We start from the raw sequence: 20015 nt of genomic DNA, 5'->3' as shown, positions 1-20015 counted from the left end.
CTGTACTAAAAATACAAAAATTAGCCTGGCGTGCCTGTAATCCCAGCTACTACTCAGGAGGCTGAGGCAGGAGAATCACTTGAACCTGGGAGGCGGAGGTTGCAGTGAGCCGAGATCACACCACTGCACTCCAGCCTGGGTGACAGAGTAAGACTTCAAAGAAAGAAAGAAAAAGAGAAGAAAGAGGGAGGGAGGGAGGCACGCACGCATGCAGGCATGCACACACACATGAGGGGTTGATGCCTCTCTCACTTATGCCCCCCAGCCTGCATCAGGAGGGCACTGTCTCCAGTCTCTGATCTGCCCCCAGTCTTTCTCCATGAGCACCTAGTGAAGTCCACAGAGAAGTGAGCAGATGCACCTACTCCCAGGGTTTCTGTACTCACAGTGAGGTTGCAGTGAGCTGAGATCACAGTAGTTCACAGCTGGTCTTTAACAATGCATCAGAAATGTTAGCTGAGTTCTCCTTACTGGCGTGCGTGGCCCCAGGAGCCCTGCATTCTGCAGGCAGGTGCTCAGGCCTCATCTCCTTGGAGGCACCTACCTTTCTGTGGCATTCAGGCTAGCTGGTTGTCCTGCAGCCTCAGCTCTGATGGGTTCCAGAAAGGTTATGTTTGTGTATATTATCTTCTTTCTACTTCCTTCATCCTAATCAGAAGCTGAAACCTTACAATTTATGCTCCTGTTCTACTTCAGTCTTCACAGAATTTTATCCTAATGCAATATATTGGTAGTAGTACACAATTTATAATAATGTATTTTATTATTGATCTATAATTGTTTAAGACAGCATAGATAGATGTATTACAGATTTTTTATATACTGTCATCCTTTGGTATCCATGAGGGCTTGGTTCCAGGATACCAAAATCCACAGATGCTCAAAAGCCTTATATAAAATGGTGTAGTATTTGCACATAACCTGCACATATCCTCCCATATTTCAGTCATCTCTAATTGTAATACCCAATACAATGTAAATGCTATGTAAATAGTTTTTATACTGGGTTTTTAAATTCAATTTTATTTTTGTAACAGGATCTCACTCTGTCACACAGGCTGGAGTGCAGTGGTGCAATCTTGGCTCACTGCAACCTCTGCCTCCCTGATTCAAGCAATTCTCCTGCCTCAGCCTCCTGAGTAGCTGAGACTACAGGAACCCACCACCATGCCCAGCTAATTTTTGTATTTTCAGTAGAGACAGGGTTTTGCCATGTTTTCCAGGCTGGTCTTGAACTCCTGATCTTAAATGATCTGCCTGCGTCAGTTTCCCAAAGTGCTGGGATTACAAGAGTGAGTCATTGTGTCTGGCCTGTTTTTTTTTTTTAATAATGTTTATTATGATGATGATTATTTTTTAATAATGTATATTCAGTCTACAGTTGGTTGAATCCCTGGATGTGGAGCCCACAGATATGGGGAGGCAACTGTGCTTATTAAATATAAAAAGAAAATGTAATTGGAAATATATCCCTTTAGTAGCAGGTTGCTGGCTTATGGCACCTTGTTTGAAGGAGGTTTTCTTATACCAGCATTTGTAATCATCCCTTAGTTTAGAGGCTCAGTAATTACCACCCCAGGATGATACACCATGAAAGATTCAGGATGTGCAAGAACAGGCCTTTGTTTTATAAAGCAGAAGGGAAGGTGGGAGAGGAGAACCTGTGTGGTACCTTACTCTCCATGCTGTCTCAGACAGGTGGATTTTAATGAAGGTGCATTGGAAGTGGTGGATCTGGAACTTTATTTCATTAAAAGTAGCTGCCCCTGCCAGGTGTGGTACCTCACGCCTGTAATCCCAGCACTTTGGGAGGCTGAGGCGGGTGGATCACAAAGTCAGGCAATCGAGACCAACCTGGCCAACATGGTGAAACCCTGACCCCATCTCTACTAAAAATACAAAAAAAATAGCTGGGTGTGGTGGTGCATGCCTGTAGTCCCAGCTACTTGGGAGGCTGAGACAGGAATGGCTTGGACCCGGGAGGCGGAGGTTGCAGTGAGCTGAGATCACACCACTTGCAACAGAGCAAGACTCCATCTCACAAATAAATAAATAAATAAATAAATAAAAATAAAAACAAAAACAAAAAAGGTAGCTGCACCCTTGACCCCTAGGGAAATCTTCATGCAACCTTAGTGCATATAGAGTCTGAAGACCACTAAATCCTATGTTCCCCTAAGTATCCTTTCTGCCCCATCATCCAGATATGCTGCTTGCAAGTTCTGGGCATGGAGCACAGGGCCAAGCTTTGATCCAGGTTTTAGTTAGAGGACTAATGTGGGCCAGGCACGGTGGTTCACCTGTAATGCTTCAGTTTGGGAGGATCGCTTGAGCCCAAGAGTTCCAGACCAGCCTGGGCAACACAGTGAGACTCCATCTCTATAAAAAATACAAAAATGAAAAACAAAATTATTCCAGGCCACCTGCATAGTAAAAATAAAAATAAACAAAAATACAAAATTAGCCTGTAGTCCCAGCTACTCGGGAGGCTGAGGTGGGAGGATCACTTGAGCCTGGGAGGTGGAAGCTGCAGAGAGCTGAGATCACACCACTGCACTCCAGCCTGGGTGACAGAGCAAGACCTGTCTCAAAAAAAAAAAAAAAAAAAACACAATGTGAGGCTGGTAAGGAGGCTGCAGGGCAAAGCCAGGTGGGAACTGGAGATGACTGTGTCCTGGGAGCACACTGTGGTCGCGTGGCTGTGCCAGCATTGAGGCGTTTCTCTCACCTGCAGGGTAAACTGCATGGATCAGGTGGTAGGGAAAAGACTCAGGTGTTCCCCCAGGGGTTTCTGAAAATATCTTTGTGACAGGAAAATAAATGTCTTTCTCTTTTCTGCTTAGATCGTCATGCTCAGGAATGACATTTACCGCTGCCGAGCATCAGGCATCTTTCTTCGCTTGGAGGGTGGTGGCTTGATTGCCGGCAACAACATTTACCACAATGCAGAGGCTGGCGTAGACATCCGGAAGAAGTCCAACCCACTCATACTGGTACTGTTCTTTGTGTTCCCTCCCTGTTCAGAGTGCCTCTTGGTTTTCAGAAACCTTTACTGAGGACATTTAAATACAGGTTGCCCTGTATTTATGTGCTTCCTGTTTGCGGGTGGCTCCTGCTCTGTCTTCTGTGTCTTCTTGTGACTCTGTCTGTCCTTCTCTGTATTAGCAGTAAATTTGGACAAGTCATTATCTGGCCATCTCCCCATTAATAAAGAGGAGAACCAGAAAGACAGGGAAACCTCACAGGGCCCTCAGCCCTCATGTGCTGTGGTTGGCTTTGAGTCTGATAAGGATAAAGAGAATGATATCTGTCCTAAAGACGCTTGGATTCAAAAACAAACAGAAACAACATCAGCGAACCCCAAGTTAGTTTATTCGTTTGTGTAAAAGGACATTTAGGATATTTAGTTCTCAAGATTATTTTTTTCATGGATATTGTGAGGCCATATTGAGTCTGATTTTCTACCAGTGGGAAAACCACTTAAAATCCTAGAATATATGGCCAGTGACGTTAGAGACCAGATCTTTTTCTGCTCTGGCTTTTCCTGAGAGGCAGGTTTGGGGGTTGCGGGTTTTTTGTTTTGTTTTTGCACAGATTTATGGGGTATGGGAGAAATTTTGTTACATGTATACTGAGAGACAGATTTCCCACAAGTTGGGAAACGTAACAGAATTTTTATGGGCTTGTAAAAATAGTAGCCACCATTAATGCATGATGCTTATTATACGCCAGATACTTTTCTAAGCACTTAGTAGATATTTACGTATCATTTAATGCTTACAGAATCCTGTGAAGAATTATTATTATCCCTATTTTGTAGTAAAGACATAGAGCACAAAGAGGCAAAGGATCCTGCCCAAAGTCCTATACCTAGTGACAGAGCTGGGATTCGAATCCAGGCAGTCTGACGCAGGGTTGATGTCTAAACCAATTTTATCTTGACTGCCCATGAAGATACAGAGAAAAGGCTGGGCACAGTGGCTTACGCCTGTAATCCCAGAACTTTGGGATGTCAAGGCAGGCGGATTACTTGAGTCCAGGAGTTTGAGACCAGCCTGGGCGACAGAGCAAGACCTTGTCTCTACAAAAAAAAAAAAATTTTTTGAGACAGAATCTTGCTCTGTCACCCAGGCTGAATTGCAGTGGCACAATCTCGGCTCACTGCAACCTCTGCCCCCCAGATTCAAGTGATTTTCCTGCCTCAGCCTCCTGAGTAGCTGGGATTGCAGGCATGTGCCAACCAAGCCTGACTAATTTTTGTATTTTTAGTAAAGATAGGGTTTCCATGTTGGTCAGGCTGGTCTCAAACTCCTGAGGTCAGACAATCTGCCTGCCTTGGCCTCCCAAAGTGCTGGGATTATAGGAGTGAGCCACCACACCCGGTCCTTCTACAAAAAAAATTTAATTAACTAGGCATGGCAGCTCACACCTGTAGTGCCAGATACTTGAGAGGCTGAGGTGGGAGGATTGCTTGAGCCTAGGAGGTTGTGGCTGCAGTGAGCCATGATTGTGCCACTGCACTCAAGCCTAGGCAACAGAGCAAGACCCTGTCTCAAAAAAAAACAAAAAGAAAATACACACAGCTAGCCAGTATCTTCTGCCAATCCCTTCCCCTCACTGTGTTTCTGCCATACAGCTGGTAGTTCATGCATGGCCTTGGATTAGGAAATTATTGCCACTCTGGCTAGAGAGATGAGAGGTGTCTGCCTTTCCAAGGACAGAGGGACAGCAGGTAGAAGAGGGAAGGGAGTGGTACATTGTAGTCCTGGCGTTGTGAGAGGGTGTAGGGATGGAAACGCCGCTACATATTCCCTTCGGAGCTTTTCAGCCCTGTGAGGGACTTCTCTTAGGCAGTGGTTGCCCTGATGAGCCTACTGAATCCTTCAGGAGAAATCTGGAAGGAGTAAGAATAAGGAGAATTTGCGCACAAAACACTTGAAAGCCAACTAGAATTTTATTTCTGTAAAATCGTTTTGGAAGAGATGCAGCTAACTTCCCAACGTACAGAGTATAGAATCAGTTGTCAGCTATAAATTAACAATTAGAGTGAGATAATTTTATTATTATTCTAATCTAAAAACATTAAGTCACTGTGCAAAAGCAACTAACTAGAATGGGAAAGAGAAAAACTAGGTTCCAGATCTGGCTCTTCCGCAGACATACTATATAATCCTGGGCCTGTTTCCCCATTCACACGAAGAGATATTAGAAATGAATATCTTGCCAGGTGTGGTGGCCCCCGTCTGCAATCCCAACACTTCAGGAGGCCAAAATGGGAGGATCACTGGAAGCCAGGAGTTTAAGACCAGCCTAGGCAATGAAGCAAAACCCCGTCTCTCCCAAAAACAAAAAAGAATATCGCTAGGCATCCTGGCGATGCCTAAAACCTTATGCCCCATGGGACAACTTGGCCCCCCGGTGTCTGCATCCTTGCACTGGCCTTCCCTGAATGAGAAAGGACTAGAAGCAAATGACTCTGACCCCTCTCTGGATATGGCCCCTTTAGGATGGCACTTGGCCAACATTTGTTTGCACTGGGATGTTGCCCCTCCCTAAGAGGTGGCCTCCCTGGACCCCAGAAGGTATGGCCTGGCCAAATGTTTGTGTGTTTGGGGGACTCATTAGAGGCTCCGAAACTTTCAGTAGCCTGCCTTGCAGGTGAAGAGTGAGAGCCCTCCTAAGAGGCTGGGCAGTGAAGACTCCAAACTTCATAGTCTTCCTTATAGGTTTTGATGTGTGTACTGGTGCGGGAAGGGCAGGGCACCAGCATGGCCCGTTCCGTTTGTCATGGGCTAGGGATCTTACAGTGACATCATTTTCTCCACTGTGTTCATCCTGCCTTGGCTGTGTAGGCGGCAGTTGGGCACTCTTGCTTCTTGCTGGCATGTCTGATCCAGCTTCTGTGGTGTCTCATTTTCACTTGCAGTGTAACCAGATCCACCATGGCCTTCGCTCTGGCATTGTCGTCCTTGGCAATGGGAAAGGCATCATCCGGAACAATCAAATCTTTTCCAATAAGGAGGCTGGCATTTACATCCTGTACCATGGAAATCCCGTCGTGAGGTGTGTGCTGCTGTTTCCCTCCTTCATCTTCGTTAACCTCCTCCCTGTCTTCCCTCCATTTGAAAACACTATTTATGGAAACAACTGTACAAGCAGAGAAGAGACTTCACTATCATCCCACCCCAGTAACACAGCTGCTTTTGTGTTTATATGCCCTTCCAGTTAACTCTGTGTAGGCATGCTATTCGGCAGTCACTACTGAACTCGTCTAACACGGGCAGACTCTGCTCCCTGGGAGCTTACTCTATCCTGGAGAAATGGACACAGAAGTACTCCAAGGCAGGGATGGAACAGAGAGTTCAACTCACCTAACAATTTCAGTTAGTTGATAGTGGTGACTGGGGATGCTGTGTGAACATCCTGGCGCTGTACCTAGCCTCAGCATGAAAGCGTGCTGTGGTCAGGGACTGATAGAAGTGATAGGTGGGAAGCAGCAGTGGCAGTCCTGGGACCCTGTCTGCCATCCCAGCTCTAGTGTGGGCAGACTGTGATAATGCTGTCAAGAGTGGTACCACAAGGACAGACTCATTCTGACTAGGAGGAGGTCTGACTAGGAAGTCCTCATTTAGGAGGTAGCATCAGAGTTGGATGTTAGAATATGGGTAAGACTTGGACTCGTGGAGATGGAGGTAGGGAGGGGTTGGTGGATGATCCTAGTAAAAGGAACAAAGGCAGAAGAGCACAGCAGATTGAGGAGTTAGCAGACCATCCACTGTGGCTTCAGAAAAAATCTGACATGGTGTGACAATGGTATAGAATATTTTTAATTGGGATGGTCCCAGAATATCTTGAGCCCTTTGGTCACTGCAGCATGACCCTTAATGTCCTTGTGGCAGACCGTCTGTGCCACACAGCAGAGTGGAAAGGAATGATGGAAAGAAAGGGTTGGGCCAGGTGAGGAAGACCTTATGTAGACCAAGCTGAGGCAGGGAATCCTATTCTTTCTACACAGCAGGGACTCATTAAAGGCTCTGAGCAGAAGACTCACACGGTTATGTCCATGCTTTAGAATAGCTGGTCTTAATGGGCACAAATATATTCAGAGCATTTTTCACCCCCTGTATTATTCCATAGGTACTTTTTTCCATGTTGTTGCATGGCCTTTGTATTTATCACTTTGGAAAGTTTCGTCACATTCCAGTATTTTGATAACTCCATAATTTTTGAACCAGACCTAATTGCTGGTTCAAAAATTATGGAATATAATCCTGTTTTTCACTGTTACAGCTTACTAAAAACAATTAGTGGTCACAGAGCTGCATTATTGCCTTACCAGAAGAGTGTGTATTTGTATGTATGTGTGCTGTTCATTTAACACACATTCCAGCTACTCTGTATAAGGGGGCAGTTATATACAACCTGTGCAGGAACAGCCCCTGCTCCATGAGGTTTACAGTCTCATGCCCGAGACTCATACTCACACAGCCATGATGGAAGACTCACCAAAATGAGCACTTTAGTAGAGGTTCATGCAGACTGCCCGGAGGGGCTCAGCCGTGATCTCAGCTGAGCATGTCAGGGAGCTGACATTCAAGTTGTACTTGAAAGATAAATAGGATTCTATTGGCAGGGAAAAGGCATTCTGGGTCAGAGGCAGTGAAATTCAGGGTATGTCTGAGAAAATGGTGAGAAATGTGGTGTGTCCAGGCGTGAGATGCCAGAGGGATAGTGCAAAGGCAGGTTGCTGCTGGATGCCAGAGGACCTTGAATGCCAAGCGTGATAGGCAGAATAATGGCCCCAAGGATATCCATGTCCTAGGCCCTGAAACCTGTGCATATGTTGCCTTACAAGGCAGGAGGAACTTTGCAGATGTGAGTGAGTGAAGGACCTTGGAGAAAGATGAGGGGAGATTATTTTGGATTATACGGGTAGGCCCAGTGTAACCACAAGACCCTTATGAGAAGGAAGCAGGAGAATCAGATTAAGGGAGCAGGGGCCAGTCGCGGTGGCTCATGCTTGTAATCTCAACACTTTGGAAGGCCGAGGCGGGCGGATCATTTGAGGTAAGGAATTTGAGACCAGCCTGGCCAACATGGGGAAACCTTGTCTCTACTAAAAATACAAAAATTAGCTGGGCGTGATGGTGGGCATCTGTAATCCCAGCTACTCAGGAGGCTAAGGCAGGAGAATGACTTGAACCTGGGAGGCGGAGGTTGCAGTGAGCCGGGATCGCACCATTGCACTCTAGCCTGGGAAACAAGAGCAAAACGTTGTCTCAAATAAATAAATAATAATAAAATAAAATAAATAAGAGAGCAGGAGATGTGAGGACAGAAGCAGAGGTCAAAATGATTGAGGCCACAGCCCGAGAAGTACAGGCGGCCTCTAGGAGCTGGAAAGGCTAAGGAATGGATTCTCCCCTGGAGCCTCCAGATAAAACGCAGGTCTGCTGACACTTTGATTTTAGCCCTGTGAAACCCATTTTGAACTTCTGACGTCCTGAACTGAAAGATAGAAAATCATACTGTTTTACGCCACCAAGTTTGTGGTAATTTGTTATAGTAACAATAGGAAATGAATACACCAAGCTAAAAATTCTGGGCTTTACCTTGGGGATGCTGGGGAACCATTAAAGAGTTTTGGGGCCTTGCGCGGTGGCTCAAGCCTGTAATCCCAGCACTTTGGGAGGCTGAGGCGGGTGGATCACGAGGTCAAGAGATCGAGACCATCCTGGTCAACATGGTGAAACCCTGTCTCTACTAAAAATACACAAAATTAGCTGGGCATGGTGGCACGTGCCTGTAATCCCAGCTACTCAGGAGGCTGAGGCAGGAGAATTGCCTGAACCCAGGAGGCGGAGGTTACGGTGAGCCGAGATCGCGCCATTGCACTCCAGCCTGGGTAACAAGAGCGAAACTCCATCTCAAAAAAAAAAAAAGAGTTTTGGGTGAGGAATATCATAATTATATCAGTGTTTTTAAAACATAGTCATCTTGAAAGAATAGGTTGTGCTTTTTTTTTTTTTTTTTTTTGATACATTGAGACAGAGTCTCACTCTGTTGCCCAGGCTGGATTGCAGTGGCATGATCTTGGCTCACTACAACCTCCGCCTCCCGGGATCAAACGATTCTTCTGTCTCAGTGTCCCAAGTAGCTGGGACTACAGGTGTGGACAACCACACTGGCTAATTTTTGTATTTTTAGTAGAGATGGGGTTTCACCATATTATTGGCCAGGCTGGTCTCAAACTCCTGACCCCAAATGATCTGCCTGCCTTGGCCTCCCAAAGCACTGGGATTACAGGCATGAGCCACCACACCCAGCCTAGGTTGTGCTTTCCTTCATTTCTTTGCAATAAGAGGTAAGAATCTGGAGCAGGATACAACTTTGGAGATCCCTGAAATGGCCTGAATGAGACAAACCACAGCATATATTTTTGCAACAGAAAGTTACATAACCGATTATGTTTCTCTTTTTTCCTTGGATGCAAAGAAGCACAGGACTCAAACTGCTCCTCTGATCTGTCCCTGTCTTCTAAATGTTTCCTCATCCCTCCTGTCTCTTTATTCTGCCTGCCCCATGTACGTGTACACACACACACACACACACACACACACACACACACACACGTATGTTTCTCCAAGGGGCCACAGAGGGGAGATTTGTATTAAAAATATACCAGCTGTCAGTTACACCCCAGCTACTTGGGAGGCTGAGGTAGGAGGATCACTTGAGTACAAGAATTCAAGGATAGCCTGAGCAACATAGTGAGAACCCATCTCAAAAAAAAAGTGGTAAACATTTTCTGGTTGCAACATTTGAGGATTGGATAAAATACATATAAGGCCAGGTGCGGTGGCTCATGCTTGTAGTCCCAGCATTTTAGGAGGCTGAGGTGAGCAGATCACTTGAGGCCAGGAGTTTGAGACCTGCCTGGTCAACATAGCAAAACGTCACTACTAAAAATACAAAAAATTAGCTGGATGTGATGCACACATGTAATCCAGGCTAAGGCACGAACATTGCTTGAACCCAGGAGGTGGAGGTTGCAGTGAGCTGAGATCGTGCCACTGCACTCTAACATGGGCAACAGAGCAAGACCTCAAAAAAAAGTCATAGATGTAGATGACAGTCAAGTGAAGCTACAGTGAATTGGATATCACTGTGCTCATGTAGCATAGTTGGGGGTTTAGTTTTTCGTCAGGCTGTCGCAGTGACAGCTAAACACTTTAGGAAATGCTTTTATGCCCCTGTGGACTTGAGCCATAGGGAGGCCCACAAAAGAAGGCAGGCTCCTGGAAGCATAACACTGGTCCCCTGGGCTCACCTCTTTATTTTGTTCTCCTTCCACTTTAGCGGGAACCACATCTTCAAGGGCCGTGCTGCCGGCATAGCAGTGAATGAGAATGGCAAAGGCCTCATCACAGGTATGAATGGGAACTGCCCAGCACCTGGCAGCCAGGCCAAGGTCCCCTGCCATCACCCCCCAGCTTCAGGACCTCACACTGCTCCTTTACCCCTACAGACTGTGGCCTCCTTCTCTCACTAGTGGACCAGAGCTCAGGGATACCAGCTACATGGTGGCTGTGCTTCTCACAGGAAGGTTCAGAACAGAGCGGGTGTCTGCTCCTTCCAGGCCCAGAGCAGATAGGTTCTCACCAGGTGGCTCACAGAACACTTTCAGAAGCACTGATGCCCAACCATCTGTCCGAATCCCTCCTCTTGGTCTTTGTATGGACCTCTGCCTGCTCTGGAAACCTCCACCCGGCTAACCCCTGCTCATCCTTTGGGTCTTAGCTTAAGTGTCTTCCCTGACTTCCCCATTGTACATAGATACACTTACCATACCCAGGATACCTCCTCTCTAGGGCCTTTGACTTAATTGCTGAGTGGTTTGTGGTGTCAGTCTCCTCTGTTATAAAGTGGTAAATTCTACAAGGCGAGAGTCAAGTCTGTCTGGTACATCTGTGTAGCCTTAGCGCAGAGCAGAGCCAGGCCTGGGATATGAAAGAGATTCCACAAATACTGGTCCAGCGAATCCCCCTGACTGAACTCTGATCAGACATGTTCCAGGAGCTGCAGGCTGTAAGCCAAGTTCCAGGAGCTGCAGGGGCAGCAGTGAACAAGGCTCTCAGCCACTGACATTTTAGGAGAGGAAGCGAATAAATAAAAGCCTACATATATGAGCAGAAAGCATCCTATCTGAGAATGACAAGTGCTCTGTGGATAATTAGGGCAATAGTTGGACTGGGTGGGCATTTAGGATTGTTGGTCAGGGCAGCCTTCTGAGAAGGTAACAAGGAAGCCAAGACCCCGAGTTGCTGGGAGGAGCTGGGAATGAACCTCCCATGTAGGGCCACCCATGGGAACAGACTTGGCATGGCTGAGTGGAGATTGCTTGTGGGACTGGAGCGTGGTGCGCAAGGGGCCTGCAGTGGGGTCATGGAAGCAGGAAGAGGCCAGTCACACAGAGTCTCCTGAGCCATTGCACCCCAGTCGCAGGAGACTGCCTCTTCCTTGCCACAGTGTTGGGGCAGCAGTGTCATGGACCACCCGTCTGACCCATGACTCTTTCACCTACCCTTGAGAGATGGTGGTGCCCAGGAGGAGGAGGGGGTGGGTCTGGTCAGAGTTCAGAGCTGAGGCTGAGAAGGACAGGCGAGGTTGGCACCTCTTCATGGGCTTTTGGGTAAATGGCTACATTCTGCCTCTGAGGACTCTAAAGCCAGTTTATTCTTTTTTTTCTTTTTTTTTTTTTTTTTTTTATTTTGAGACAGAGTTTCACTCTTGTTGCCCAGGCTGGAGTGCAATGGCACAATCTCAGCTCACCGTAACCTCTGCCTCCCGGGTTCAAGCGATTCTCCTGCCTCAACCTCCCGAGTAGCTGTGACTACAAGCATGCGCCACCACACCTGGCTAATTTTGTATTTTTAGTAGAGATGGGGTTTCTCCATGTTGGTGAGGCTGGTCTCAAACTCCTGACCTCAGGTGATCTACCTGCCTCAGCTTTCTGTTGTGCTGGGATTACGGGCATGAGCCACTGTGCCTGATCTATACTTTGTTTTGATTCCTTGTTTTTGTTTGTTTGGTTTTTTGGACACCAGTGTCACTCACCAAAGCTAGTTTATTCTCTTTTTTGAGGCAGGTTCTCAGTCTGTTGTCTAGGTTGGAGTGCAGTGACACAATCATAGCTCACTGCAGCCCTGACCTTCAGTGTTCAAGTGATCCTCCCACCTCAGCCTCCCACCCAGCTAATTTTTTTGTATTTTTTGTAGAGACAGGGTTTCACCATTTTGCCCAGGATGGTCTGGAACTCCTGAGCTCGAGCAGTCTACCTACCTTGGCCTCCCAAAGTGCTGGGATTACAGGCATGAGCCACTGCACTCAGCCAAAGCTAGTTCATTTTTAATCATCAGTCCTCAAGGCCATTGAGTATAGTAGGTGCCAGGGAGATAGGAGTGCACAAGATAGACACAAGCCTTGCCCTTGGAGAAAGGAGTTGGCAGATAAGTCCCTGAAATATTAGACAGCAGACGAGATTTAGAGTGCTAATTGCTAACAGGGTAAGGCCAGGGTCTCCTGGTCTGGAGTGACCTTGATCAAAGCTGTCCAAGTCCTCTATTTGCCAGCACTGGAGCTGGCCCTTGGGTACTGACCACCCTTTCTGCCTCTCTCCTTAGAAAATGTTATCCGTGAGAATCAATGGGGAGGCGTGGACATCCGCCGTGGAGGGATCCCCGTTCTCAGGAGTAACCTCATCTGCTTTGGCTATTCAGATGGTGTGGTCGTGGGAGACGAAGGCAAAGGCCTCATCGAAGGAAATACCATCTATGGTGAGGACCGTGTTCCCAGCTCAGCCAGGGAGGCAGGAAGCCCGGGTTCCATCTCCAGCTTGTGGGCCCTGAGAAGGTCACTGCCTTTCCCTGTGCCTCAAAGACCTCATCTGAACAGGCACTGTCAGGTCACAGTTACCCAGGCCCTCTCAGAATGAAGAGCCTCTTATAATAAATCACTTTGTAGTCCAGATTGACCCCATGGGGTTAGCAAAGCAGAAAGCTTTATCCCCATTTAAAATAGCAAAAGACAGGAGTTGTATCATGTCTAAGGACAGGACCATTTAATAACCCCTGGCACATATGTGTCTAACTCCTCTCATCCTTTCTTTTGATCCAGAGAACTGAAAATATAATGGGAAAACAAGATAATCACAGGAAGAAAACTATTCTCACTCACTCTGTGACTTTGGGCAGAGCCTTAATCTGTGTGGACTCTCTCTCTAATAATACAGTTATAATAATAAACATGACTCGGGCCCACCTCTCTGCTCGGCCCTTTCTACGCATGATCAAATTTAATCCTCATGACTGCCTTCTGAAGGAGGTACAGTTATTAACCCCATTTGAAAGATGAGAAAACTGAGGGACAGAGAGAGGTTTGGTAACTTGCTCAAGGTCACACAGCTGGGAAGTAGAAGGGCTGGGATTCAAACCAAGGCTGCCTCCTCCTATGTAGGGAGGGATTGGTGCCCCCTTGGCACTGTCACTGTGGGTTCATGTGCTTCTGATGTGGACATGTGGCCCTGACAGTCCTTAGGGCACTTTTACACTGTGTGGAATGGGCCAAGCTTCTGAGGTTCACCTGATCCTACTGACCTCTCTTGTATGAAGGAGAAGTCTACAGCTACAGCCATAAAGTGATTTGTTTGAGGTCATTAGCAAATCAGGGACTCTCCCAGGCCAGTGGTCATTAGCAAATCAGGGACTCTCTCCCAGGCCAGTGATCATTAGCAAATCAGGGACTCTCTCCCAGGCCAGTGGTCATTAGCAAATCAGGGACTCTCTCCCAGGCCAGTGGTCATTAGCAAATCAGGGACTCTCTCCTGGGCCAGTGGCTTTTGCTTCCCCTATCAGGGAGATTCAGGTGCCACTTCACCTGAGTTCAGTGTTGGTGACCAGCTCCTCTCACTGTCCAGCAAACAAGGGCTGTGGTGTGTGGATGATGTCGTCCAGCCTCCCCCACGTCACCAGCAACCACGTCAGCTACAATGGCCTGTATGGAGTGGCAGTGTTTAGCCAGAAGGATGGCTCCAGCGAGTTACCTCGAGGCCATAGGGCTCAAGAGAACTTCAGTGAGGATGGGGACGCCATCCTCTGGGAGACAGAGCTAGAGAAGGAGGACGACCCACTGCGCCGGCCCATCACCATAGCTCTTGTTGAGTCTAACAGTATTAATCACAATGGAGGTGAGTGTACCCCTCAGCCCCTGCTCAAGAACCTCCCATGGCTCCTCACTGTCTTAAGGACCTTCTGCAGACTGATCCCAACTTGCCCTCAGGCCTCATCAGCCACTGCTTCCTGCCTGATATCCAAGCCCCCTTCATTTACTCACTAAACTTGAATCCATTATTTCCTGCCTCCTAACCTGCTGACTTCGTTCACACATTTCTCTCACCTGAAATTCCCTTTTTCCCATCCACACGTCTCAAACCAAATTGAACTTCAAAACTTGCTGCAAATGTACGACTTCATTATTTCCTCCTTTGAACTGGACCCTCCCCATCCCCAGTGGCACTTGTTATGGCTGTTTGATCAACACAGATAAGCCATGAACTTGAGACAGAACTGAAGCCCACCTATCTCAGTGGCCCTGTCCCTGCAGTACCAAATCCCACTTCTGGCACACACACTTTTAATCAATTCTACGATAAATTTTTCACAATTTAACATCTCTCATGAGATGCATATCATGGTTTAATTGACAGTGATTTTTCTTTGTTAGAGAGGCAGTAAATGAAAGTGTTTTCAATCTACGTTATCTTAAACCTGATGAGAAATGGAGGCTGGGTGCCGGAGATCACCCCTGTAATCCCAGGACTTTGAGAGTCCAAGGGCAGGGGTGGGGGAGTGGGAGCGGCAGGTATTGCTTGAGGCCAGGTGTTCGAGACCAGCCTGGACAACATAACAAGACCTGGTCTCTGCAAAAAAATAAGTAAATAAATAAAAATAATGAAAAATTAGCTGGATTTGGTGGTCCCAGCTACTCAGGAGGCGGGAAGATTGCTTGAGCCCAAGAGTTCAAGGCTGCAGTGAGGTACAACCACTGCATTCCAGCCTGGCGACAGGACCGAGACCCTGTCTTAAAAGAAAAAAAAGATGGTAGAAGATGTTTGATATTTCTTGAATTAAAAAAAACAAAATTACTATGTAGTTTATCTAATGCCAGAGCTCCCAGAGCTGGCCGATTATCAAAATCACTGTGGGGTGGGGGTAGAGGGTAGGGTGGAGGGGTGGGTGGGGAATAGAGGAAGGCTTATTAAGAACAGATTCCAGCCAGGCGTGGTGGCTCACTCCTGTAATCCCAGCACTTTGGGAGGCCAAGGTGGGCGGATCACCTGAGGTCGGGAGTTCGAGACCAGCCTGACCAACATGGAGAAACCCCATCTCTATTAAAAAAAAAAAAAGATTTAAAAATTAAAAGAAAAAGATTCTTGGGCCAGGTGCAGTGGCTCACACCTATAATCCTAACAATTTGAGAGGCCAAGGCAGGAGGATCATTTGAGTTCAGGAGTTCAAGAGCAGCCTAGGTATCATAGAGATACCCTCCCCCCATCTCTACTGAGAAAAAAATTTTTTTCAAATTAGCTGGGCATGGGGATAAGTGCCTGTAGTTTCAGCTACTGAGGAGGCTGAAGTAGGAGGATACTTGAGAAGAGTTTGAGGTTGCAGTGAGCTATGATGGTGTCACTGCATTATAGCCCAGGTGATAGAGCAAGACCCTGTCTCTAAAACAAAATAAAATAAGATTCTTGGACTGGTAAGTGCTTGCCTCTGGTAGTGGTAGAGGGCAGGGAGATGGATAATGCCCAGCCCCAACCCACTTACTTGGAAAATGAGTTCTGTCCCCTCCCAAGTCAGGGTTTCCTCCATGTGGCCATGCTGTCTGTCCGGTATGACAGGCAAAGCCACCTAAATTCACAAATAGATATTTTTGTTGTTCTCAACCAAACCAGGAGAAGCAACAGGCTGGTGCCACCAAGATACTGGAGCTTGCAGGCTCATGGCTTGCAGACACTGCTGCAGGGTCCCAGCCACTGTCCTCCACACGACCTCCCCCAGCACTGCCCCAGCCCCAGCCCCAGCCCCCGTTGTTCTTGTGGTGGGCAGAGGGACCTTCTGCAGAGCCCTCCCCTCCTCACCCCCAGGTCTGGCTGCCCTGCTTTCTTTTCCTGACAAGCCACGGGGCTGTAATCCTGCTGATTCAGGGCTTTTTTCCTTATGCACCTGGTGTCTCTAAATATACACAACCCCAGGCATCGACTTTCCTTTTCCAAATTTCTAACACGTTACTTCACTTCATAAGTTTTTCTGCTCCAAAATTACCCAATTTTCATTAAGAAGAAAATTTCCTAAATAGTAGGGAGGCAGATTCCAGCTCAGTGTAGGAAGGAGAACAAAGCAAAACCTTCTAACCTTGCTCATTCCCCCTCTGGACGGGTAAATCTGCCTGTCCAGAGGGGGAATGAGCAAACTTGAATCAGTAGTGAGCCAGGTCAGTGGAGCCAGGCACATGGCAGTAGGATGGCGGAGATGTAGGAGGCATTCAGGCACACTGGGAGCTCAGGCCAGAGAAGAGTCTTCTCAGCATGTCTCCCTGGCTATACTGAGCAAGGACTTCGTTCAGAAGAAACAGTGTTTTTTTGACGCACGTGGATTTCCTCCTGCTGTTTCATCAGCTTAAAAGATGCAAACTCAAGGGTTGGTTCTGAGTGTTGCTACCTCTTCTCCACTCCATTCTCTTGGAGTGCACAATTCAGGGAAGGCTCTTCCTGACTGGTGGTGTCAGGGCTGACCCTGGGACCCCTTGTGTTTTCCAACCCCTCCACCCATAGCCTCAGGACTCTATGTCCAGAGCAGCGAGGCACTGCATGTTATCACTAATGTGATCCACGCAAATGGGGACAGAGGCATCACTGTGGCCCAGAGCAGCCAACTCACCCGCGTGGCTAACAACAGCATCTCCTGCAACCAGCAAAGTGGGGTCAAGGTTGAGGCCCAGTGCAAAGTGGAGCTCCGGGGCAATGGTATCTATGACAACAGAGGCCAAGGCATTATCACCAAGGGCGACAGCACCATCGTCATTGAAAACGACATCATCGGCAACCGAGGCAGTGGGCTGCAGCTGCTCCCCAGGTCTGACACTAAAGTGAGTATTTGTGCATGTGTGTGACGTGTGGTACTCACACAGGGCACAGCCCTGTGACAGTCCTCATGCCCCCCTGCTGAGAACAGACCCATAAGCACTCAGCACTGCAAGGGACAGTATCCCTCCTCCCAGGACTCAGCCTGGGAAATGTGGGTGGGACTTCCCCCAGGAGGGGGCAGAGAAACTGGGTCCTGAAGGATGAACAAGGGCTCACCAGCAGGAAGCCAGGGGTGAGGGGCCATTTCCTTGTCATGGCGTTGGGAGCCTCCCAGGGTATAGTCATGGCCTCCATATCAAGGGCAGGGCTATTTCAGCTCTCTTTCCATAACAGAATAACTTTGCACAGTGTCTGGTGTACAGTAGATGCTTCATGAGGAGAGAGATCCTGCCTTGGGGCCTTTGCATACGCTCTTCCCTGTACACCCCGCGTACCCCCTGCGACTTTTACACTGCAGTCCTGCAGCTTAGCTGCATCTTCAGGAAGAGTCCCTGACTCCGCACCTCCCACCCCAGGCTGTTTGAGGTACCCCTTGTCTGGTGCCTTTGCCCACCCCTGTCCAAAAGAGCACTCTCTCAGTTTGGTATCTCTTCTTTTACCCATCTGTCTCCCCACCGGACTGTGAGCTCTGAGCACCTTTCTGTGCAGAGCCCTGTTTCAATGTGAAGCCAAGCAGACCTGGTCCCTGCCCTTGTGGAATTACAATCCCAAAGGCTCTATCTTTATTTTTAGTTCAACAGTTTTAGGGGTACGGGTGGTTTTTGGTTATATGGGTACATTCTTCAGTGGTGATTTCTGAGATTTTGGTGCACCTATCACCCAAGCAGTGTACACTGGACTCAATATATAGTCTTTTATCCCTCACCCCCCTCCCACCCTTTCCCCCCAAGTCACCAGAGTCCTATAGATCATTCCTATGCCTTTGCATCCTCATAGTGCAGCTCCCACTTCTAAGTAGTGAGCAAATAAGGAGAACATAGGATACTAGGTTTTCCATTCCTGAGTTACTTCTTAGAATAATGGCCTCCAAGTCCATCCAACTTGCTGCAAAGACCATTATTTCATTCTGTTTTATGGCTGAGTAGTATTCCCTGGTGTATATATACCACATTTCTTTTTTTTCTTTCTTTTTTTTTTTTTTTTTTTGAGATGGAGTTTCACTCTTGTTGCCTGGGCTGGAGTGCAATGACATGATCTCGGCTCACTGCGACCCCCGCCTCCCGGGTTCAAGAGATTTTCCTGCCTCAGCCTCCCAAGTAGCTGGGATTACAGGCATGTGCCACCACACCTGGCTAATTTTGTATTTTTAGCAGAGACCGGTTTCACCATGTTGATCAAGCTGGTCTCAAACTCCTGACTTCATTTGATCCACCCGCCTTGGCCTCCCAAAGTGCTGGGATTATAGGCGTGAGCCACTGTGCCCAGCCTGTACCACATTTCTTTATCCACTCTTGGGCTGATGGGCAGTTAGGTTGTTTGCACATTTTTGCAGTTGTAAATTGTGCTGCTATAACCATGTGTGTGCATATGACTTTTTCTCCTTTGGGTAGACAGCCAGTAGTGGGATTGTTGGGTCACCTAAAGCCTTTTTACAGTTCTGCAGCTTCATGGGTTAGTGTCTTACGACAAGGAGTAAAGAGTGCCTGGGCTTTGCCTCTGAGCACTGTGGGGGCAGAGGAAAGGAGAGAGGCGCACACTTTTGCCTCAGCTGAGTTGCCAGTGGCCCTGACTTCAGACACTACCTCCCCTCTCCGCCAGGCCTTTGCATATTGTTTCTTCTTCCTGAAACAGCTCTTCCTGTTCTGCATCTGATAAATGCCTACAACTTACCTATCACCTCTTCCAGGAAGCCTTCCCTGGCTCCTGCAGGCTGTTCTCGGTGCCCTTCTTTGAGCTCATGAGGCTCTTCACTGGCCTGCTTAGCACATTCCTGCCCCCTCAATTTTAGAACTGATAATTCACTTGTTCAGCTCTCTGAGTCTGTGAGTCCCTGAGGTGTGACAATCTCTGGCTACCTCTCCCAGGTAATAAAGAACCGGATCCATTCCTTCCGGGCCTACGGCATCACAGTGCAGGGCCGCGCCAAGGCCCTGGTGCAGGAGAACATCATCTTCCAGGGCAAAACCAACAAGACCATCTTTCAGCAGATCTCAAACAACCGAGAATGCGTCATGCAAAACAACAAGTTCCTGGTTTTCAAGAAAAAGTAAGTGCCTGGGGTTGCCTGAACCAGTCTTCTAGAACCACAGTAAGCTCCCTGAAGAAGCCAGGCCTGCACCCAGTGATTGTGGTTGCCCAGGCTCCCTGCAACCCTGCCAGCTGTTGACTCCAGTCAGAAAAATGCCTGTGCCTGGCTCTGTCAGGCCGGGGCTGAGGACTCCCTGGGAGGGAACAAGCTTTTTCAGAGTCAGGGATACAGTTTCAGATCTCAGCTCTGCAGGTTCCTTGCTGCTGCTGTACTTTAGTCGCTCTGCCTCAGTGTATCACAGTTGCCACCACCCATCTTCCCCAAACCTCTCTGACCTTCCATGGTCCCCATTTCAGCGACATTGCCATCCACTCAGTGTTATCACTACAAAACTTCTGCTCCCTTTTTCTCTCTAATACCAAGATGTCCAGTCTTGGAACCAGGTCTTGTTGATTCTGCTTCTAAAATGTTCCCGTATCAGGCACCTCCTCATTCCCAACTGCTGCCACCCTAATTCAGGTCTCAGCACCTCTCACCCTACCCCGTGCCACCTGCATTACTGCGATGCACAGCTTTTCCAGCTGTTTCTGCATGGACCGTGTTCTGATTGGTCTGTGCTTTACC

General features: G+C 47.8%; 1 protein-coding gene across 3 annotated transcripts in view; it reads left to right on the top strand.

The window, feature by feature from the left end:
• The window catches only part of FBXO10 (F-box protein 10), a 56342-nt gene that overhangs the window by 33231 nt on the left and 3096 nt on the right, over positions 1-20015 (top strand). The window contains exons 4-10 of one of the 3 annotated variants that reach the window (XM_032240096.1): positions 2844-2993; positions 5927-6063; positions 10360-10430; positions 12684-12836; positions 13976-14245; positions 16892-17205; positions 19228-19409. In XM_032240096.1, the coding sequence (XP_032095987.1) occupies positions 2844-2993; positions 5927-6063; positions 10360-10430; positions 12684-12836; positions 13976-14245; positions 16892-17205; positions 19228-19409 (1277 nt within the window). The remainder of the gene's footprint in view (positions 1-2843; positions 2994-5926; positions 6064-10359; positions 10431-12683; positions 12837-13975; positions 14246-16891; positions 17206-19227; positions 19410-20015) is intronic. The other 2 variants (XM_032240098.1, XM_032240097.1) reach the window with 2 other exon arrangements.

The sequence above is a fragment of the Sapajus apella genome, unplaced genomic scaffold, assembly GCF_009761245.1.
Source record: "Sapajus apella isolate SASKATOON/1434 unplaced genomic scaffold, GSC_monkey_1.0 scaffold46, whole genome shotgun sequence".
NCBI classification, from domain to species: domain Eukaryota; kingdom Metazoa; phylum Chordata; class Mammalia; order Primates; family Cebidae; genus Sapajus; species Sapajus apella.
The sequence above is the reverse complement of the archived record's forward strand: the minus strand, read 5'-3'. Positions and strand labels throughout refer to the sequence as shown.